The 24,491-nt window shown below is 43.7% G+C and overlaps 1 protein-coding gene across 1 annotated transcript in view; it reads right to left on the reverse strand.

Moving 5' to 3' along the window:
- Positions 1-10,320: 10,320 nt before the first annotated feature.
- Positions 10,321-24,491, reverse strand: part of LOC109759353 (uncharacterized) — a 34,431-nt gene continuing 20,260 nt past the window's right edge. Inside the window, exons 2-4 of the mRNA XM_040396102.2 lie at positions 14,204-14,522; positions 11,542-13,228; positions 10,321-10,900 (exon numbers count right to left, since the gene is read on the reverse strand). Of these exons, the coding sequence (XP_040252036.1) occupies positions 10,584-10,900; positions 11,542-13,228; positions 14,204-14,522 (2,323 nt within the window). The 3' untranslated portion in view covers positions 10,321-10,583. The remainder of the gene's footprint in view (positions 10,901-11,541; positions 13,229-14,203; positions 14,523-24,491) is intronic.

Consider the following 24,491-nt stretch of genomic DNA (forward strand, 5'->3'; position numbering starts at 1 on the left):
GAAATTTATTTTAGAATTTTTGGAGTTCCAGAAGTATACGTTTGATCCAGATTACTACAGACTGTTCTGTTTTTGACAGTTTCTGTTTTTCGTGTGTTGTTTGTTTATTTTGATGAATCTATGGCTAGTATCGGAGGTTATGAACCATAGAGAAGTTGAAATACAGTAGGTTTAAAACCAATATAAATAAAGAATGAGTTCATTACAGTACCTTGAAGTGATGGTTTGCTTTCTTATACTAACAGAGCTCATGAGATTTTCTGTTAAGTTTTGTGTTGTGAAGTTTTCAAGTTTTGGGTAAAGATTTGATGGATTATGGAACAAGGAGTGGCAAGAGCCTAAGCTTGGGGATGCCCAAGGCACCCCAAGATAAAATTCAAGGACAACCAAAAGCCTAAGCTTGGGGATGCCCCGGAAGGCATCCCCTTTTTCGTCTTCGTCCACCGGTAACTTTACTTGATGCTATATTTTTATTCACCACGTGATATGTGTTTTGCTTGGAGCGTCTTGTATGATTTGAGTCTTTGCTTTTTAGTTCACCACAATCATCCTTGATGTACACACCTTTTGGGAGAGACACACATTAATCGGAATTTATTAGAATACTGTATGTGCTTCACTTATATCTTTTGAGCTAAATAATTTTGCTCTAGTGCTTCACTTATATCTTTTAGAGCACGGTGGTGGTTTTATTTTATAGAAATTATTGATCTCTCATGCTTCACTTATATTATTTTGAGAGTCTTTTAGAACAACATGATAGTTTGCTTTGGCTATAAAATTAGTCCTAATATGATGAACATCCAAGATAGGTATAATAAAAACTATCATATAGAGTGCATTGAATACTATGAGAAGTTTGATACTCGATAATTGTTTTGAGATATGAATATGGTGATATTAGAGTCATGCTAGTTGAGTAGTTGTGAATTTGAGAAATACTTGTTCCAAAATTTGTGATTCCCGTAGCATGCACGTATGGTGAACCGTTATGTGATGAAGTCGGAGCATGATTTATTTATTGATTGTCTTCCTTATGAGTGGCGGTCGGGGACGAGCGATGGTCTTTTCCTACCAATCTATCCCCCTAGGAGCATGCGCGTAGTACTTTGTTTCGATAACTAATAGATTTTTGCAATAAGTATGTGAGTTCTTTATGACTAATGTTGAGTCCATGGATTATACGCACTCTCACCCTTCCACCATTGCTAGCCTCTCTAATACCGCGCATCTTTCGCCGGTATCATACACCCACCATATACCTTCCTCAAAACAGCCACCATACCTACCTATTATGGCATTTCCATAGCCATTCCGAGATATATTACCATGCAACTTACCACCGTCCCCTTTATTATGACACGCTTCATCATTGTCATATTGCTTTGCATGATCATGTAGTGGACATCGTATTTGTGGCAAAGCCACCTTCATAATTCTTTCATACATGTCACTCTTGATTAATTGCATATCCCGGTACACCGCCGGAGGCATTCACATAGAGTCATATTTTGTTCTAAGTATTGAGTTGTAAGTAAATAAAAGTGTGATCATCATCATTATTAGAGCATTGTCCCAAGTGAGGAAAGGATGATGGAGACTATGATTCCCCCACAAGTCGGATGAGACTTCGGACGAAAAAAAGAGGCCATAAAAAAAAGAGAAAGGCCCAAATAAAAAAAATAAAAAAATGAGAGAAAAAGAGAGAAGGGACAATGTTACTATCCTTTTTCCACACTTGTGCTTCAAAGTAGCACCATGATCTTCATGATAGAGAGTCTCCTATGTTGTCACTTTCATATACTAGTGGGAATTTTACATTATAGAACTTGGCTTGTATATTCCAGTGATGGGCTTCCTCAAAATGCCCTAGGTCTTCGTGAGCAAGCGAGTTGGATGCACACCCACTTAGTTTTTTTTGTTGAGCTTTCATACACTTATAGCTCTAGTGCATCCGTTGCATGGCAATCCCTACTCACTCACATTGATATCTATTAATGGGCATCTCCATAGACCGTTGATAAGCCTAGTTGATGTGAGACTATCTTCTCCTTTTTTGTCTTCTCCACAACCACCATTCTATTCCACATATAGTGCTATGTCCATGGCTCACGCTCATGTATTGCGTGAAGATTGAAAAAGTTTGAGAACATCAAAAGTATGAAAAAATTGCTTGGCTTGTCATCGGGGTTGTGCATGATTAAATACTTTGTGTGATGAAGATAGAGCATAGCCAGACTATATGATTTTGTAGGGATAACTTTCTTTGGCCATGTTATTTTGAGAAGACAAGATTGCTTTGTTAGTATGCTTGAAATATTATTATTTTTATGTCAATATTAAACTTTTATCTTGAATCTCTCGGATCTGAATATTCATGCCACAATAAAGAAAATTACATTGAGAAATATGCTAGGTAGCATTCCACATCAAAAATTCTGTTTTTATCATTTACCTACTCGAGGAAGAGTAGGAATTAAGCTTGGGGATGCTTGATACGTCTCCAACGTATCTATAATTTTTGATTGTTCCATGCTATTATATTATCTGTTTTGGATGTTTAATGGGCTTTACTAATCACTTTATTATTATTTTTGGGACTAACCTACTAACCCAAGGCCCAGTGCAAATTGCTGTTTTTTTGCCTATTTCAGTGTTTTGCAGAAAAGGAATATCAAACGGAGTCCAAACGGAATGAAACCTTCGGGAGAGTTATTAACGTGATCCAGAGGACTTGGAGTGGACGTCAAGAAAGAAGCGAGGAGGCCATGAGGCAGGGAGGCGCGCCTGCCCCCCTGGGCGCGCCCCAACCCTCATGGGCCCCTCGCAGCTCCACCGACCTACTTCTTCCTCCTATATATACCCATATACCCTGAAACCATCCAGAAGCACCACGAAACCCTATTTCCACCGCCGCAACCTTCTGTACCCGTGAGATCCCATCTTGGGGCCTTTCCAACGCTCCGCCGGAGGGGGAATTGATCACGGAGGGCTTCTACATCAACACCATAGCCTCTCCGATGATGTGTGAGTAGTTTACCACAGACCTTCGGGTCCATAGTTATTAGCTAGATGGCTTCTTCTCTCTCTTTGGATCTTAATACAAAGTTCTCCTCGATCTTCTTGGAGATCTATTCGATGTAACTCTTTTTGTGGTGTGTTTGTCGAGATCCGATGAATTGTGGGTTTATGATCAAGATTATCTATGAACAATATTTGAATCTCCTCTGAATTCTTTTATGTATGATTTGTTATCTTTGCAAGTCTCTTCGAATTATCAGTTTGGTTTGGCCTACTAGATTGATCTTTCTTGCAATGGGAGAAGTGCTTAGCTTTGGGTTCAATCTTGCGTTGCTCGATCCCAGTGACAGTAGGGGAAACGACACATATTGTATTGTTGCCGTCGAGGGTAAAAAGATGGGGTTTATATCATATTGCTTGAGTTTATCCCTCTACATCATGTTATCTTGCCTAATGCGTTACTCTGTTCTTATGAACTTAATACTCTAGATGCATGCTGGATAGCGGTCGATGTATGGAGTAATAGTAGTAGATGCAGAATCGTTTCGGTCTACTTGTCGCGGACGTGATGCCTATATACATGATCATGCCTAGATATTCTCATAATTATGCACTTTTCTATCAATTGCTCGACAGTAATTTGTTCACCCACCGTAATACTTATGCTATCTTGAGAGAAGCCACTAGTGAAACCTATGGCCCCCGGGTCTATTTTCCATCGTATTAATCTCCCGTCAACTAGCTATTTCTGTCGCCGTTTATTTTGCAATCTTTACTTTTAATCTTTATCATAAAAATACCAAAAATATTATCTTATCATCTCTATCAGATCTCCCTTGTGCAAGTGGCCGTGAAGGGATTGACAACCCCTTTATTGCGTTGGTTGCAAGGTTCTTATTTGTTTGTGTAGGTACTAGGGACTTGCGTGTGGCCTCCTACTGGATTGATACCTTGGTTCTCAAAAACTGAGGGAAATACTTACGCTACTTTGCCGCATCACCCTTTCCTCTTCAAGGGAAAACCAACGCATGCTCAAGAGGTAGCAGTACCATAACCACTTGACTCAGCTGGGAGTTAATCTTCCTGATGATAGTGTCATTGACAGAGTTCTTCAATCACTGCCACCAAGCTATAAAGGCTTCGTGATGAACTATAATATGCAAGGGATGAATAAGACGATTCCCGAGCTCTTCGCAATGCTTAAGGCTGCGGAGGTAGAAATCAAGTAGGAGCATCAAGTGTTGCTGGTTAACAAGACCACTAGTTTCAAGAAAAAGGGCAAAGGGAAGAAGGGGAACTTCAAAAGAATAGCAAACACGTTGCTGCTCCCGGGAAGAAGCCAAAGTCTGGACCTAAGCCTGAAACTGAGTGCTTCTACTGCAAAGGGACTGGTCACTGGAAGCGGAACTGCCCCAAGTATTTGGCGGATAAGAAGGATGGCAAAGTGAACAAAGGTATATTTGATATACATGTTATTGATGTGTACATTACTAATGCTCGTAGTAGCGCCTGGGTATTTGATACTGGTTCTGTTTCTCATATTTGCAACTCGAAACAAGGGCTACGGATTAAACGAAGATTGGCTAAGGACGAGGTGACGATGCGCGTCGGAAATGGTTCCAAGGTCGATGTGATTGTCGTCGGCACGCTACCTCTACATCTACCTTCGGGATTAGTTTTAGACCTGAATAATTGTTATTTGGCGCTAGCATTGAGCATGAACTTTATATCTAGATCTTGTTTGATGCGAGACGGTTATTCATTTAAATAAGAGAATAATGGTTGTTCTATTTATATGAGTAATATCTTTTATGGTCATGCACCCTTGATGAGTGGTCTATTTTTGTTGAATCTCGATCGTAGTGATACACATATTCATAATATTGATGCCAAAAGAAGCAAAGTTAATAATGATAGTGCAACTTATTTGTGGCACTGCCGTTTAGGTCATATTGGTGTAAAGCGCATGAAGAAACTCCATGCAGATGGACTTTTGGAATCACTTGATGCTTGCGAACCATGCCTCATGGGCAAGATGACTAAGACTCCGTTCTTCGGAACAATGGAGCGAGCCACTAACTTATTGGAAATAATGCATACCGATGTATGCGGTCCGATGAGTGTTGAGGCTCGCGACGTGTATCGTTATTTTCCGACCTTCACAGATGATTTGAGAAGATATGGGTATATCTACCCTCATATGGGCCGATCTAAGTGGAGAAAGGAAAAGGGGAAGAGGAAAGGAAATAGAGGGAATATGATTCCCCCTACCTTTCCCCTCTCCCCTCTTTCCTTCCCCCCTCCGGAGATAAGGAAAGGGGGAGGCTGAATTGGAGGAGGCCCCAAGTAGGATTCCTCCTACTTGGGGCGCCCCAAGGCTGCTCCCCTCCCTCTCCCACCTATATATACATGGGGATGGGCGCCTAGAACACACACCAACAATTGTTAGCCATGTACGGCGCCCCCCTCCACAGTTTATGCCTCCGGTCATATTCACGTAGTGCATAGGCGAAGCCCTGCGCGGATTACTTCACCATCACCGTCACCACGCCGTCGTGCTGATGGAACTCTCCCTCGACACTTTGTTGGATCAAGAGTTCGAGGGACGTCATCGAGATGAACGTGTGCAGAACTCGGAGGTGCCGTACGTTCGGTGCTTGATCGATCGGAACGAGAAAAAGTTCGACTACATCAACCGCGTAAACAAACACTTCCGCTTTCGGCCCACGAGGGTACGTGGACACACTCTCCCCCTCTCATTGCTATGCATCTCCTATATAGATCTTGCGTGATCGTAGGAATTTTTTGAAATTGCATGCTACGTTGGCTGCTGATGTCTACTACGCAACTTTATTCTTGTAGACACATGTTGGGCCTCCAAGCGCAGAGTTTTGTAGGACAGTAGCAATTTTTACTCAAGTGGATGACCTAAGGTTTATCAATCCGTAGGAGGCGTAGGATAAAGATATATAGTCTCTCTCAAAGGACCCTGCAACCAAATACAAAAAATCTCTTGTGTCCCCAACACACCCAATACAATGGTAATTTGTATAGGTGCACTAGTTGGGCGAAGAGATGGTGATAAAAATGTAATATTGATGGTAGAAATATATTTTTATAATCTGAATAAATAAAAATAGCAAGGTAGCAATTGATAAAAGTGAGCACAAACGGTATTGCAATACTTAAAAAGTGAGGCCTAGGGTCCGTACTTTCACTAGTGCAATCTCCCAACAATGCTAATATAATTGGATCATATAACCATCCCTCAACGTGCGAGGAAGAATCACTCCAAAGTTCCTATCTAGCAAAGAACATAAGAATAAATTGTTTGTAGGGTACGAAACCACCTCAAAGCTATTCTTTCCGATCAATCTATCCTAGAGTTCGTACTAAAATAACAACAAGCTATTCTTTCTGATCGATCTAACCAAGAGTTCGTACTAAAATAACACTAAAGCAAATTCAGATTCATAATACTCAATCCGACACAAAGAACTTCAAAGAGTGCCCCAAGATTTCTACCGGAGAAACAAAGACAAGAACATGCATAAACCCCTATGCATAGATTACCCCAATGTCACCTCGGGAATCCGCGAGTTGAGTGCCAAAACATATATCAAGTGAATCAATACGATACCCCATTGTCACCACGAGTATTCAATTGCAAGACATATATAAAGTGTTCTCAAATCCATAAAAGTATTCAATCCTATAACAACGAAATCACAAAGGGAAAAACTCAATTCATCACAACAAGATAGAGAGGGGAAAACACCATATGATTCAACTATATTAACAAAGCCCGCGATACATCAAGATCGTGACATCTCAAGAACACGAGAGAGAGAGAGAGAGATTAAACACATAGCTATTGGTACAAACCCTCAGCCCCGATGGTGGACTACTCCCTCCTCATCATGGTGGCCGCTGGGATGATGAAGATGGCCACCGGTGATGATTTCCCCCCTCCGGCAGGGTGCTGAAAAGGGTCTAGATTCATTTTCGGTGGCTACAGAGCCTTGCGGCGGCGGAACTTCTGATCTAGGTTAACCCCGAGGGTTTCTGGAATTTTTGGAAATTTATAGTGTAAAGAGAGGGTGCGGGAGGCCACCGAGGTGGGCACAACCCACCTGGGCGCGCCTGTGCCCCCCTCGGGGCACCCCCTAGGTGCTGCTCTGGCCCATCCTAGGTGTCCTGCTCCATAAAAAATCTCCAAAAAGTTTCACGGCGTTTGGACTTCGTTTGATATTGATTTCCTGCGATGTAAGAAAGAAGCAAAAAACTGCAACTGGCACTGGACACTGGGTCAATAAGTTAGTCCCAAAAAGTGATATAAAGTTGCTATAAAATGATTGTAAAACATCCAAGAATGATAATATATCAATATGAATACTTCATAAATTATAGATACGTTGGAGACGTATCAGCTGCCTCCCGAGGAGTGGAGATTTCTATGTAGGTGCCCACCTCGTGAGGTTGAGGTGACGCAAGCCATGACGACCAAGGCCAGGCGGGCGCAGAGGAGCAGGTTTCCTCTTTGGTGCTAAGGAGGCAAGCGTAGGCGTGGGGTCCCGAGGAATCAACCAAAGGTTTCCATTCCTGTGCAACAAGACCAAGACCGCCAGAACGGCAGGACGGATGTCATCACCGAGCCCACCGCAGCGTCACGACCAGAAGCTTTGCAGGCGAAGACCACCTTTCGTCAGGATAAAATGTTACTTGTCCCCTTTCAAAATTGGCCACTGTGGGATCCCTTCCCGCCTACATTTTGGGGGAAGAGGACCGAGGCCACTATAAATATAGGTTAGCCACCACCATAGGGGAAGGCCGATCCCTTTCCACCCTCACCAGAGCAGACCTCGCGAGGTTGTTCATCCCTTATACTAGTTCATCCTCAACCCCTCGTGAGGCTAATCCACCTGAAAGTAGGAGTAGGGTCTTACACCGCAAGGTGGCCCGAACCTGGGTAACTGATGTGTCCATCTTCTTCCTTCTTCACCGAGTTAGGCCGTGCGGACGACGAGCTGGCTGGCTAAAGAGGTCAAGTTCTTCGCACACGCCCCAGAGTTCGAACCTTTCTTGGGTCTGCGGAGCCCTGAATCTGACAATTTCCTTTTCTGCAATGATACATTTTTAATAGCTAGATCAACAATTATTCATGAAATCACGGTTACATCATCATTAGAACATCCAATAGAAACTTTGGTGGATTATCGGGTCAATTCTCGATGAACCGAGGATGGTTCGAAAGAAAATCCGATGGGGGTGGATGTGTACTAGAGAGACATTGGAAGAGAAAAAAATATATAGGTTGAAAACAAATTTAAATCTCGAGTGAGGTGGTTTTTGTGTTGGATACATTTGCCCTTGATTAGCTACTCCATACAACTTCATCAGCATAGACACACAATTCCAAAGGCCAACTTGGCAGAATCCTAGTTGAATATCTTAACGCTCTTACTGCACTTGAACAATGAGATTTTGAAAAGAAGTCTGGGAAACATGCATTTAATTCTAATATAATCCCTAGAAAAAATGGTATAAAAAACCGCTTTCATGCACCTAGTGAATAAATTGCTTTTCCTAGTATATGAGAGAGGGGAATTTTTTCGATTAAACTTCACATTCATGCTAATAAATTTGTGGTGAATTTAAACTTTCATTCAAATCACTGAGTCAATTTGCTATAAAATTTGACATGACCTTTGCTCTTATTTAGAGTTTTGGTTCATTCTCAAACCAGAAATAGTATGAAGGACTTAGAAATTAATAGTACAATTCAATGTGAATTGGAAATTCATTTATAAATAATAAACAACTGATAAGGGAAAATCAAACTTTATTGATAATTGGGAAATAATACAAAGTTATGTTACAAAAAATAAAGGAAACTTTATTTAAAAATGCCATTACAAATTCTTACAAAAAGAATGAACTATAGTAAATCTATCTATTTTCTATCCTATTATAAATCTTCAAGATCTTCTTGATCTTCTTCATTTCCAAAATCAGCAAAAGAAGTACCAAAGGAAAAAAAGAAATTATTATTGTTAAAAGCGCCCCCTCCTTCATGGAGGGATAGTAAGATTGAGCCCACCTCCATCCTCTTCTCAGTTTCCCAAGTCGTCCTTCGTCTCGGTTCTAGTATCACGTTAGATCTCTGAACTGAAGCCAGATTAAGCTCGCCGTTTCCGGTGGGTCGTCGGCGTCGGAGTGGACGTTGGAGGGGCCAGTGTTTTGTGTGGCCGGGAGGGAGGGAGTGGGTTGGGTTCGTTGGTGGGTGACGTCGGCCCCGCAACCCTCGCCTCGCAACTCGTCGTTGCTGCCTTTCTTACGTGTCTGTCAGTAGGAGTGGAGCCAACCACCGCTGTCCGTCACGCTAGGCCTTCTGGTGCGGAAAGATATTTGTGATTCGTAAATGATAAATAAAAATAGGTTGTTAGACGTTTATTGAAATGACACCAGCTGAAGGTCAACGTTTTCTGAGACCTTTTCATATTTCCAGTACAATTTATCCAAAACTTAGTTACCACAGTATTCAGAGGAGCATGCCTGGAAGTGTCGTATTCCATTTTTCTCTTGTTCGGAGCATACAATGTACACTGATTTATCTACTACTACCTCCGTTTCTAAATATAAGTCTTTTTAGATATTTCACTACGGACTACATACGAAGTAAAATGAGTAAATCTACACTTTAAAATATGTCTATATACATCCGTATATAGTTCATAGTGGAATCTCTAAAAAGACTTACATTTAGAAACGGAGGGAGTGTATGGAACTTGCAGAAATACGAGTATAGCGACACCAGCTTGCTGACATGCACTCTCTCTCTCTCTCTCTCTCTATGTTTTGACAGCTTGGCCGCCCTTTGTTGCTGCTGTCTGCTGGAAGCTTGCTTCTAAGTTCTAAGCGAGAGGGGACAGATTTGGTGCAGCTATGTGTTCCATATTGAAAATTGTGATTGGTTGCTAATTAGTACTCCCTCTGTCCTGTAATGTAGGACGTTTTTGCAAACTAACATAGCTTGCAAAAACGTCTTGCATTATAGGACGGAGGGAGTAGGAGATTACAAGAACTCCTTGCCGTCATGTTTGTATGTTCAGATGATTGCTGCACCTTTTCACAAAAGAAGAGATGATTGCTGTACCCAGTGAACAAGAAAAATCGAGCATGAAAGCTCTAGCAAAGCCAGAATACCCTGAAGAAAAGGCTAATCCACGGCATGCTGTCTGAAGATAAAACTATTCACAGTAGAATATACTACCGTTTATGTCAGACACACACCAATAATAACTTGGAAATTCAGCAGGGTTTCAACAACATAACAAACTTGGTAATCCAACAGGAGTTCAAGAAATTCAGCAGGGTTTCAACAACATAACAAACTTGGAAATTCAGCAGGGTTTCAACAACATAACAGACCACGACAGTACCAAGGGAGTGCCACTAGTGAGCATCCGACAGATTACTGCTGCACACCATTACAGCAGCATACACACACATACACATAACAGGACGGAGGAGAGGCGAAAGCATCAACTGAAGGCCGTCACTCAGTGGCAACCAGCGGCATGTTTCTGCGGCCTGATCCAGTCGTGCAGCACCATGGTCACCCTGTCGTGCTGCTTCACGGAGGATCCGTGCAGGAGCGGGGCGGCGCGGGCGAGGACGCGGTTGTAGTGGACGTACTCCTTCTGCCGGAACCTCTCCTGCTCGGGCGGCGTCATCTCCTCCCACTCGGCGTGCAGCTTCTCCGACAGGCTCCGGTCGATGTTGTACCTGGTGGCGCCGAAGCACGTCTGGCTCAGGACCCGCCTCGCAAGGGTCTGCAGGTCGGGCACACGAGCCCCGTGCGTCGACCACCATTCAACTGCGAATGTCGAGTGAAGCACGGTAAGAAGGTGCGTAATTCATGTAGTATGATATGAACGGATGAATGAAATGGTGATCATCTCAGTGGGTGTAAATGTTTGGGTTTGAAAGTTGAAGTGAAAATGGAAGAAGAGGAGGCTCCTGTACAGTTTAAGCAGAACATATACCCCAGTTTGCAACTTGCAACTAACTAAGCAACTATGTTGACAAGCTTAGGCTGATGCAGAGAAATTGATCGTTCTACACGTTCATCTGTAAACCTTTTGACTTCTCTACTACTCCCTCCGTCCCATAATGTAAGACGTTTTTGCAAGCACATCTTACATTATGGGACGGCGGGAGTATTTATTTAAACAACCATGTCGACAAGTTAGGCTAATGCAGAGGAGTTGAACTTTGAATAGAACTGCACTTATGACATGATATATTTGTGCCATGTTCACATGCTAACTAAATATGTTGGCGCACTGTATGTTACGGTGCACAAATGCACATATCAGATTTTGTGGAGGACCTCAGACACTATTCCAGCTCACTCTAAAGATTGGAAAAAATCAAGTGCATATGACACATAAAGGCACTACCGTCAGTGGCTTGTTAGGGAGTGGTCATTTTGCAAGAGGTTAGGGTGTAGCTTACCTTGTGGTAACTCCATGATTTGCTGCATTGCTGGATCTGTGTCGAAATAGCCCAACTTCTTTTCATACACTTCCAATTGTGCAGACGCTTTTCTAGCATTGTAATGAGCCTTGCCCAGTTGGATTGTGCAGGCCGCGATGCCGCTGCTGATCTCAGCATCAGGCTGGAATCCAGCTGTGTAAAAGATCCTTGGGTTTAGCATCTGACCAGCAGCATGGAGAGGACTATGCAAGTAACCATCCCATATCCTGTCAATCATACACCAATAAGAGTCGCTTTCATCTCCGATATTGAGAGATATCTCTTCTTTTGCTCTATCCATGGCTTCATACAAGATACCCATCGGACAGATATCAGATTCTAGTTTATACAACACACTGACAAGTGGGTTTGTAACCTTCACGACTTCTGCAGCAGCATGCCAAAATGCATCATCTGCCTTTACTATGCTCTGGATACGCTCGAACAAATCAAGACAAGTCCAACCAGAGGGAACCCATTCAGGCGAGCTGAACATCTGCACCAGACCTACTCTTGCAGAAACTAACCTCTCTAATGTGATGAACACTGCCACAAATCTCAGATAAGAAGTGCTCAAAATCTCCTCCTGAACATATCTTCCTTTCAGTTTCATTGGCAGTGCATGGCCATATAAAAACCTTGTAATTTCCCTTGCCTTCATTAGGACTTCACTGACATGCTCGAGTGCTGCTATTTTCTCAAGCAGAAGGTTGATGCAGTGGTCAGCACATAGCACGAAGAAAAAGCTGTCATATTTATTTAGCACATACTGCCGTGCCATCTGCATATGGGGTGACACGTCATTCATGACAATCTGAACAATGTTATGGGCACCAACATCATCAACCACGCGAGAAAGCATTGATTCTAGCTCATCCAAGTCCTCAGTGATTTCAGAGACGTCAATGGATCTGAGAAACTGCGTACCTTTGCTGCAGTGCACCAGGACACTTACGAAGCTTTTGTCACACTTGCTCTTCCAACTGTCCACAATTACAGTGCAACCACTTGTTTGCCACTCTTGCTTGAGTTCCTTTGCGCGGTTCTCAGTTTCTCTTAGTTGCTCCTGCAGAACAGCTTCGTACGTTGGCATTACAGCCCCAGGCGCATGGGGAAACACAACCATCTCCCTCAAAGATGATGAATGGAGAACACCAGGCTCAGGTCCAGCTTCGGAGAAGAACTTGCCTACTGATTTTGCTGACGCAGAATCGAAGTAATCACTTTTCTCAACCTTGGGTTTCAGTTGACAAGAACTATATGTGATTTCCTTGGGCTGCGTCAGATCCGGTGGATAATGAAGAAAACAGCGGTTATTGGACACAGTTTGTTGTAGCTGTGGTTGCTGGAGTTGAGCAGATGGAAGGGCTGGGCTTGTGTGAGGAACCTCATCATGTTCATGCTTCAGTCTTTTCGTTTTTCCGAGCATCCGATCTTTCTTGCGATCCACAAGTGAACTCATTAAGCTTGTCCTGACACTGTCCGGTACTTGGTTGCATGGACGAACATTGCCCCTGATGCCTGCTACATGTTGCTCTAGACGGTTGTAAGTACAAACCACCTTACCGCAGTAATTGCAGCTCACTTTTTTGCCTTCCTCATCAATGGTTTTGCCATGCCGTTCTTTTCCACAATTACTTGTCTGAGGATCTTGTGCGGAAAAAACCTGAAGAAAAGCAATGAGAGATACTTCAGTAATGCAAAAATTAAAATGTCAAATTTCCAAAACATGAGTGCAACATTTCACCAATGATTAGATTTCATCTGCTTCCTCTTAATGACAGCACATGATGTACTGCTATTGATGAATTTACCACATGTGAACAGAGAAGACTATGATCCAACTAAACACTGTACCTTAGAAGTTTAAACATAGTGTTACTGGATGAAACAGTTTGTTCTGCATTTTTTTCCGATATAAAGAACAGTTTGAGCACATAGAGGTGTAGTCAATGGCTCATATATATTTACCAACAGACTGAAGGCATGAGCTTGTTCACAAATTACAAGTTCATGGCAACAAATCTCTGGGCACTAATGCAATGAATTCACCGCAACTCTAACAGGGCAGTCAACAATTGGCCATTTTCGCCATGGTACACTCCAGAAACATGTAACTGTAACTAGATTAGACAGGTGTTCCTCACAAACAGTCTAAAATTCGATGCTTACAATCCTGAAGGATTCGAATGAACCATACGAAATAGTTCGGTGCAAGTAAAAGGTTAACTATTTGGGTACTATCCCACAGGACAATTGGACTAATATTTACTTTTTCAAAGATCAGTGATGTGGTATAAGCATAAGACTGCACGATGATCTTACAAAGCCAGTAACAATACCCCCTCTGAAACTAGTGGCGTGAAAGTGACTTTTTTTCCCGATACTAAAATCCGACAAAATCATAGTGCCTCCCCTCAAAGTTTTAGCAATTCCTTCGAATCGGCTCAAACGCCTTTCAAAATCCAACATTACGCTACCCAACTCCCAAAAGCAGGCAAAACCTAAAACGGAGAAAGGGGGATTCTTCCTGGGCAGAAAGCCCCGAACAGCACCACGGGTCACAGCCCACCACCTATTTCGCTCGCTCTCGCCGGCTTCATTCCAGAACAGAGCATGGCGAGGGATTTCAATTGCTTACCATTTTTGTCCCCTCCGGCGCGAGAACAAGGAGGGGTTCGCAGCAGGCGGCCGCTGCGCCGCGCAGCACCTCGACCTGCCTCCCAGGGGCCGGGGGCGCTGCCGACGGAGCCGCCGGGGTTTGACGGCGATGAGCCCGATTCCGCGCCCCGCCTCCTCTCGTTGTTGCGCTGCGCGTCGTGGTCTCTGCTGCGCTCTGGCTTTTGCTTTTCTGATCAGCGGGGCGCTCACGGGTGGCAGAGAGGAGGGAGGAGGCGCCGAGGGCGAGGGAACTGGGGTTTTTGGGAAGAGATGGAAAGAACTTTGACTGTTTGCCATTTCTGGAAACTGACGACGACGGGTTTTAATCGCTCAAACAACATTTACTGGTGTGCGAACCAACATGTACTTGCATGTTAGGAGGACAGCGGTACCTCTAGCTCATCAGGGATCAAATCCTGGTGCTCGCATTAATTTCTGGATCTATTTCAGAATTTTCGGTGATGCGCGTTTGGTGAAAGAAGATGTTCCCGACGACTACGAGGCGTCTACGGTGACTTCGTAAAATTTGAATATGATATGTCGGCTCAGTCTCTCACAGGTGCTCATAGGGATAGAGTGTGCGTTCATACGCGTGAGTGTATGCGCATATATATGAGTGTTTGCTTATGTAATTTTGTTTTTTCAACATAGTAGACGCAACATATGCATATACACTCATCCTTATGAAAGCACGTATGCACATCTTACTCCTATGAGCACCTCCGAGAGACTCAGCCGACACATTATCTTGAGATTGATAAAGTTGCCAGACGCTTTCAGGAATGTCACCTCCCACCAAACGCACATGACCGAAAGGTCTGGAATAAATCCATGAAAATGCAAGCACCACTGTCAAGTCTGGGACTTGAATTCTGGTGGACAGGGGATACTATCGTTCTCCTAACCATCCAACCACACGTTGTTTCACGGAACAAATTTTATTTGACAACAACATTTCATTCTTCGCGAACCAACATGCGATTGGACGGTTAGGTGGACAGTGGTATCCCCAGCCCAGCAGGGTTCAAGTCCTGGTGCTCGCATTTATCCTGGATTTATTTCAGGATTTCTGGCGATACGCGTTCAGTGGTGGGAGACGTTCCCGTTGACTACGAGGCGCCTACGGCGACTTCGTAAAATCTCAAGATGATATGTCGGCTCAGTTTCTCGGAGGTGCTCATAGGGATAGGGTGTGTGTGTGCGTTCATAGGGGTGGGTGTATGCGCGTATATATGAGCTTGTGTCTGTATTGATGTAAAAAAACAACATTTCATTGTTCTTTACCATAATAATAATACGCGTTTAATAGTTACATCAGCAAATATTCATGAAATCACAATTACTTTGAAATTAATTGTGTGACTAGCTGTGACGCCCCCAATTCAATCGTACACTAATTATACACGCAAACGTGTACGATCAAGATCAGGGGCTCCCAAGAAGATATCACAACACAACTCTAAACACAATAAAAGTCATACAAGCTTCATATTACAAGCCAGGAGCCTCGAGGGCTCGAATACATAAGCTCGACACAAACGAGTCAGCGGAAGCAACAATATCCGAGTACATACATAAAGTTAAAACAAGCTGCCATAAGATGGCTAACATAAAAGTAGCAACGATTGAAAAGGCAAGACCTCCTGCCTGGGACCTCCTAACTACTCCTCGAAGTCGAACTCCACGTAGAATCATCCTCGAGATCCTCTGGCTACTGGACTTCATCATAGGATCGCAATAACCGGGAATAGGGGAAAAAGAAGTAGCAAAACAACCGTGAGTACTCATCCAAAGTATTCGCAAGACTAACATCAGATCTAAACTACATATGCATTGGTATCAATGAAAGGGGTAGTATCTGTGGACTAAACTGCAGAATGCCAGAATAAGAGGGGGAGCTAGTTCTATCAAAGACTACGCTTCTGGAAGCCTCCATCTTGAAGCATATAGAAGAGAGTAGCAAGTATAGTATCAAGTTTCATTGTATAGAACATCCTACCCGACGATACTCTCCTTGTCGCCCTGTGGAAGAGCGAACACTGGGTTGTATCTGGAACTTGTAAGGGGTGTGTTTTATTAAGTATCCGGTTCTAGTTGTCAGAGGTCGGAATACAACTCCAAGTCATCCTGTTACCGTGGACACGGCTATTCGAATAGATCAACTTCCCTGCAGGGGTGCACCACATTACCCGACACGCTCGATCCCTCTGGCCGGGCACACTTTTCTGGGTCATGTCCGGCCTCGGAAGATCAACACATCGCAAACCTACCTAGGCCCAATAGAGTGGTCAGCCCGCCGGTCTAAATCCTAAGCGCGCAGGGATCTTGGGCCCATCACCCGTTGCACTCCTGCACGTTGCGTGCGCGGCCGGTGAGCAGACCTGACAACCTCCATTACAAAGGCAGGTGCTTTACGAGGTCCAATCCAGCGCGCGCCGCTCAGTCGCTGATGTCTAGAAAGCTTCGGCTGATACTACGACGCTGGTTGCCCATATCTTGTCCCACGTGGCGGTTAGTGCGTATAGGCCAAAAGACCAACTCAGATCAAATATCCAAATCTCGTTAAGCGTGTTATTTTGAAACAACCGCGGACAACGACCAGGGACCAGGCCCACCTCTCTCCTGGGTGGTCTCAACCTGCCCTATCGCTCCGCCACAAGGTATCACTCAGGGGGGGGGGGGGGCGTCGGGAACCCAGCTCCACCACTACCTGGATGGAACCACATGTCCCTTCAGCCCCCACATTCGTGAATCACTCGCGGATAATCTACGAGATGACGCGACTTTAGTCACCACATGCCACTACTGCAGGATACTGCTAATGCGGCACTACAATCAGAGACCCTTTGACGAAACTGTGTGCGATGCATTAATCGCAAACGGTGGTGTAAAAAACCATAAAAAAGGTGCAAAACGTTTGCGATGGAGGAGCCATCAAACACGGTTCATATTTTAGTTGCGTGTGCGATGCAAGGCACACGGTTAATCCATTCGAACTATTTGCGATGAGGAGACCAACAGAACCGGGCAGCCATATCAATGTGTGTGCGATATACGGCATACAGTTTGCTCCGAACAACTGTTTTCTATTAGGGAGTGCAACAGAAACGGTTCAACTTAACAAGATATGTGTGATATGCGGCATACAGTTCACATGGATGAACTGTTTGCGATGAGCCAAAAGAACACAAATGAGTCGTGTAAACAAGATGTGTGTGATACATGGCAAACAACCGACTCGGATGAACTGTTTGCGATGAGAAATTACAACACAAACGGTTAATACAGTTAGTTCATGTGCGATTCTGTGTGTACAAAAAACTTTGAAAAATGCAAACTAGTTGCTTGCGGTGGCTAGGAGTATCACAAACGTTGCGTCTGCGAGTACTCGTGTGCGATGATTAGTAACTTACACATACATTTCCTTATGTTAACATGTGTGTGAATTTGCAATATGGATAGTTAATATGCAAATTCCTTCTGGACATCGGGCACACGCTTAAACTCAATGAACTGTGCACGATACTAATACTTTCCATGAAAATTTAAGAACTTGGGTAACAACATTTGAGTAACATATATATAGTGGTTACACTATTCGACAAAAGGAGGATCTTCGTAACACGGTTTTGACAACCATTTGGTCCATATCTACATACTTAACATAGTAATAACTATCACATTTTAAGAGGCTAAGGGCCAACAACCATATGGTCCATATCTACATACTTAACATAGTAACAGCTAGCACATTTTAAGAGGCTGAGGGCCAACAACCACAACTATCCGCTGGAAGCAGCTTGATCATGGCGACTCGACATCTCGTCAATGAAAAGGAAGAGCCCTCCCGTGCCTTGGTAGAGCATGAGTAGAACAATGTCTCCAATTTTCCAATATGGATGCATTGCCATGACAAGCGAGAACTTGTTAATTTGAATGGTTCCATTTCTGCGGGAAATGCAGTACCTTGCAATCACTTTGGCGTTATTAGCAGGCACAAGTGTAATTCGATCACGCCAAAAAATCGATCCAGTAACTGCTACAGCGGGCAATTTCTGTTGAAATGTAAAATAAAAATCAATTGTAACATATCGTTGAAGATATATATAGTTTATGAGCATCAACATTAAAATAAGACTTTTTACCAGCGTTTGTGCACATAATTGGTCTTGTTCAATGTGTGCACCATAGGTCTAATTAATCGCATCCAAAATCCAGCGTTCATACGATGTGCTATCTCTGTCAGATTATCAACAAAGTTTATGACATGCTTCAAGTCCTTGCAGTGAAATTTGGTACGCTTAGTAACATACAGATCGTTCACTATGCATCCAACATATCCTACTTAAAAGGTGGAAAGGTATTATTTATTCAGAGCATGGCTGAAGAATATATAGTGCGCATAAATTGGTAAATTGAATTTGTTACTGCCTAGGAACGGAGTCAGAAAATGAAATCACAATTGGTTGCTTAAATAGTGATCAATTAGTCAGAACAAATGCCCCGATTTTGCTAAGTAATATGACAACATGGAGAAAGTTGAAAGGACACTAACCTCGATCAGACTTTGATCGGCTGATGACTTTGAGGAAGTAAACATCCATGTTAATTAGACCAGGCTGTGGTGCACGCACTATAATTTTATTGCCAGTTTTCAGTTCATAACACTTGACATTTTTGTCCAAAGGTCCGCATTAAAATAGGAGTGACCATCTTTATCAAGTTTTACACTAACCGTCATTATAAATCCATGTCGCGTTGTCAATATGACATCCTGGGAGTCATCAACAAAGTAAAGCCCAAGATTTCCTTCTACTCCTGTTCTTGCAAAGCAAGGGATGTACTGCTTGAAATGAAAATTAAGATAGTAAATTAGATATATTGAAATAACCGAGCAAGATGCAAATATGGGAGTAACTGATAGAACAGATCAATATATAGATGAAAGCAAAGTACAAAAATATAGAATTAAAAATAGATAATGTAGCAACAGACGGTATATGTTCACAAATTTAGGCCATGGAAACCGTGGTAGGTTGAGATTGAACATACCGAGCGCTCCCTGAAGTCATCAGGATGGTGAGATAGAACTTCGTTTCTGACTGGCCGCGACCACACTTGCCTGATTTGTGCTCGCACTGTGGACACGTGAATGAACACCCACGAATCAGCTAGAACAAAAATGATTCCACGGCGATTTCCACCGGTTCATTAATAGCGACGGATGGACTGCGATAAGAGATGAGTGAATATTTTGCTAAGTTGAGTACTTTCTCCATGAGAAAAATCCCCGGCCCAATCCCGCAGAAAACCCCAGTCGACCAGAGTCTAGAATGTCAGTGCAGATAGGCGGCGAAAAGCGATAGGGGCGAAATCCCGTGCCGTTTGGAGCGCGACCTACGCCCGCCGACAACAGCCGTCGAGCTTAGGGTGGCCGCCGCAATAGAAGTTGATGAGGTGCAGAGTTGCGGAGGAGTCCGCGGCGAGTGGGCGGGGATGAAGTGGGCGAGGGTTTTCTTTTCCTTTTGCATGTGTGAGTGAACACACACGGTTCATAGAGGCGACGGAGATGAATCGTGTGCGATAGTAAATTACCGAGATTGAATGGGAATCCAAATTTCCTTTGTCCTTCATCCTGAGTTTTTTTCTATGATGAACATAAACCCTGCTAATCACCATGTTCAAATTTGGCACTTTTCCGGGTTCATTTACAATATTTAGGGGATTATGGGCATTTTGTAGGCATTAATGCACATAATTCAAATTAAAACAATTGGTGCTTGAAAAGGTGCACAAGAACGGTTTAGAAAACCATACTCGTGGTATTTAGTAAATTCTCAAGCCTTTTACAAGGAATGGGCAGAGATTTCAAGGGAATGCGTGGCAATAGTCAACCACAAATGCGTCATTTACTGGGTTATGAACTATAGAACAATGAAATACGTGCTTGAAAAACATCACGCCTGGCATGGTGCCATGGTATGGCCTTACCGTGCCCTCGTTAAAAGCTGAGAAGATTTGATTTATGTTGTCATGCACGCCCTTCATAAATCGAACCATCACCGAGGAAGTTCCATACTTTCGAGAGGGAAATCACCAAGATTGAAGGGGAATCCAAATTTCCGTCCTAGTTTATCATTCAGTTTTTCTCCAACGATCAACATACTGCCTCAAATGCAACGTGTTCGAATTTGATATTTTTCCGGGCTCATTTACCATATTTAGGGGATTATGTGCATTTTCTAGGCATTAATTATGCACATAATTCAAATTCGAACAATCAGTGCATGAAAATGTGCACAAGAACGGTCTGGAAAACCATGCTCATGCTATTTAGTACATTCTCATGCCTTTTACAAGGAATGGGCAGATATTTCAAGGAAATGTGTGGCAATAGTCAACCATAAATGTGTCGTTTACTGGGTCAACAACTATACAAAAATGAAATACATGGTTGGAAAACATGACGCCTGGTGTGGTGCCACGATATGGCCTCACCATGCCCTGGTAAAAATTTGAGAATGTTTTCCTTATGTCGTCATGCACGTCTTTCATTAATCGAACCATCCCCGAGGAAGTTTCATGGTTTCGAGGGGGAAATCACCAAGATTGAAGGGGGTCCGAATTTCCTTTGTCCTTTGTCCATGAGTTTTTTTCTATGATGAACATACACCCTGCAAATCACCGTGTTCAAATTTGGCAATTTTCCGGGTTCATTTACCATATTTAGGGGATTATGTGCATTTCCTAGGCATTAATGCATATAGTTCAAGTTCAAACAATCGATGCATGAAAGGGTGCACAAGAACGGCCTGGAAAACCATGCTCGTGCCATTTAGTAAATTCACATGCCTTTTGCAAGGAATGGGCAGATATTTCGATGAAATGTGTGGCAATAGTCAACCACAAACATTTGTTTATTGGGTTTTAAACTATAGAAAAATGAAATAAATGCTTGAAAAACATGATGCCTGGCATGGTGCCATGGTATGACCTCACCATGCCCTGGTAAAAATTGAGAAGGTTTGGCTTATGTCGTCATGCATGCCCTTCATAAATCGAACCATCACCGAGGAAGTTCCTGTTGGGGAACGTAGCAGAAATTCAAAAAATTTCTACGCATCACCAAGATCAATCTATGGAGTAATCTAGCACCGAGGGGAAGGGGAGTGCATCTACATACCATCGTAGATCGCTAAGTGGAAGCGTTGCAAGAACGCGGATGAAGGAGTCGTACTCGTAGCGATTCAGATCGCGGTTGATTCCGATCTAAGCGCCGAACCACGGCGCCTCCGCGTTCAACACACGTGCAGCCCGGTGACGTCTCCCACGCCTTGATCCAGCAAGGAGAGAGGGAGAGGTTGGGGAAGACTCCGTCCATGCAGCAGCACGACGGCGTGGTGGTGGTGGAGGAGTGTGGCACTCCAGCAGGGCTTCGCCAAGCACTGCGAGAGACGAGGAGGGAGAGGGGTAGGGCTGCGCCAAGAGAGAGGAAGACTCATGTCTATGGCAGCCCCAAAACCCCCACTATATATAGGGGAGGGGAGGGGCTGCGCCCCCATCTAGGGTTCCCCCCCAAGGGGTGCGGCCAGCCCTAGATGGGACTTGGAGGGGCGGCCAAGGGGGGAGAGAGGGGGGCGCACCACTAGGTGGGCCTTAGGCCCATCTGAGCCTAGGGTTTCCCCCTTCCCCCTTCCCCGCGCCTTGGGCCCCTTTGTGGGAGGTGCACCAGCCCACCTAGGGGCTGGTCCCTTCACACACTTGGCCCACACAGCCCTCTGGGGCCGGTGGCCCCACCTGGTGGACCCCCGGGACCCTCCCGGTGGTCCCGGTACGTTACCGATAGCACCCGAAACTTTTCCGGTGACCAAAACAGGACTTTCCATATATAAATCTTTACCTCCAGACCATTCCGGAACTCCTCGTGACGTCCGGGATCTCATCCGGGACTCCAAACAACATTCGGTAACCACGTATATCTATTCCCTATAACCCTAGCGTCATCGAACCTTAAGTGTGTAGACCCTACGGGTTCGGGAACCATGCAGACATGACCGAGACGTTCTCCGGTCAATAACCAACAGCGGGATCTGGATACCCATGTTGGCTCCCACATGTTCCACGATGATCTCATCGGATGAACCACGATGTCGGGGATTCAATCAATCCCGTATACAATTCCCTTTGTCAATCGGTATGTTACTTGCCCGAGATTCGATCGTCGGTATCCCGATACCTTGTTCAATCTCGTTACCGGCAAGTCTCTTTACTCGTTCCGTAACACATCATCCCGTGATCAACTCCTTGGTCACATTGTGCACATTATGATGATGTCCTACCGAGTGGGCCCAGAGATACCTCTCCGTTTACACGGAGTGACAAATCCCAGTCTCGATTCGTTCCAACCCAACAGACACTTTCGGAGATACCTGTAGTGCACCTTTAGAGCCACCCAGTTACGTTGTGACGTTTGGTACACCCAAAGTATTCCTACGGTATCCGGGAGTTGCACAATCTCATGGTCTAAGGAAATGATACTTGACATTAGAAAAGCTCTTAGCAAACGAACTACACGATCTTGTGCTAGGCTTAGGATTGGGTCTTGTCCATCACATCATTCTCCTAATGATGTGATCCCGTTATCAACAACATCCAATGTCCATGGTCAGGAAACCGTAACCATCTATTGATCAACGAGCTAGTCAACTAGAGGCTTACTAGGGACATGGTGTTGTCTATGTATCCACACATGTATCTGAGTTTCCTATCAATACAATTTTAGCATGGATAATAAACGATTATAATGAACAGGGAAATAAAATAATAATAACCAATTTATTATTGCCTCTAGGGCATATTTCCAACAGTCTCCCACTTGCAGTAGAGTCAATAATCTAGTTCACATCGCCATGTGATTAACACTCATAGTCCACATCGCCATGTGACTACACCCAAGAGTTTACTAGGGTTTGATCATGTTCTGCTTGTGAGAGAGGTTTTAGTCAACGGGTCTGAACCTTTCAGATCCGTGTGAGCTTTACGAATATCTATGTCATCTTATAGATGCAGCTACCACGCGCTACTTGGAGCTATATACTCATCAGAAATTCTATAGTGCTCCCACTCACTTCTTTGGAAATACAAGTTTCTCATAAACTCTGTATAAATCCAAAATCTTTGATCATCTCATCAAAGCGTACATTCCAACTCCGAGATGCTTACTCCAGTCCTTAGAAGGATTGCTGGAGCATTGCATACTTGTTAGCATCTTTCAGGATTGACAAAACCTTCTGGTTGTATCACATACAACCTTTCCTCAAGAAAATCGTCGAGGAAACAATGTTTTGACATCCTATCTGCAAGATTTCATAAATAATGCAGTAACTGCTAACACAATTCCAACAGACTCTTAGCATCGCTACGAGTGAGAAAGTCTCATCGTAGTCAACTCCTTGAACTTGTCGGAAAACATCTTAACGACAAGCCGAGCTTTCTTAATGGTGACACTTACCATCATTGTCTGTCTTCCTTTTAAAATCCATCTGCACCCAACAGCCTTACGACCATCAAGTAGTTCTTCCAAAGTCTATACCTTGTTTTATACATGGATCCTCTCTCGGATTTTATGGCCTCGAGCCATTCGTCGGAATTCGGGCCCACCATCGCTTCCCCATAGCTCGTAGGTTCATTGTTGTCTAGCAACATGACTTCCTAGACAGGATTACGTACCACTCTGAAGTAGTACGCATCCTCGTCGTCCTACGAGGTTTGGTAGTGACTTGATCCAAAGTTTCATGATCACTATCATAAGCTTCCACTTCAATTGGTGTAGGTGCCACAGGAACAACTTCTTGTGCCCTGCTACACACTAGTTGAAGTGACGGTTCAATAACCTCATCAAGTCTCCACCATCCTCCCACTCAATTCTTTTGAGAGAAACTTTTTCTCGAGAAAGGACCCGTTTACTTCCAGATCTAAAACAAGAGGTATACCCAACTATTTTGGGTATTCTATGAAGATGCATTTATCCGCTTTGGGTTCGAGTTTATCAGCCTGAAACTTTTTCACATAAGCATCGCAGCCCCAAACTTTTAAGAAACGACAACTTAGGTTTCTCTAAACGGTGTCGTCTCAACGGAATTGCGTGGTGCCCTATTTAAAGTGAATGCGGTTGTCTCTAATGCCTAACCCATAAACGATAGTGGTAATTCGATAAGAGACATCATGGTATGCACCATATCCAATAGGGCGCAGTTATGATGTTCGGA

The sequence above is a fragment of the Aegilops tauschii genome, chromosome 7 (assembly GCF_002575655.3).
Source record: "Aegilops tauschii subsp. strangulata cultivar AL8/78 chromosome 7, Aet v6.0, whole genome shotgun sequence".
In the NCBI taxonomy this organism is placed as follows: domain Eukaryota; kingdom Viridiplantae; phylum Streptophyta; class Magnoliopsida; order Poales; family Poaceae; genus Aegilops; species Aegilops tauschii.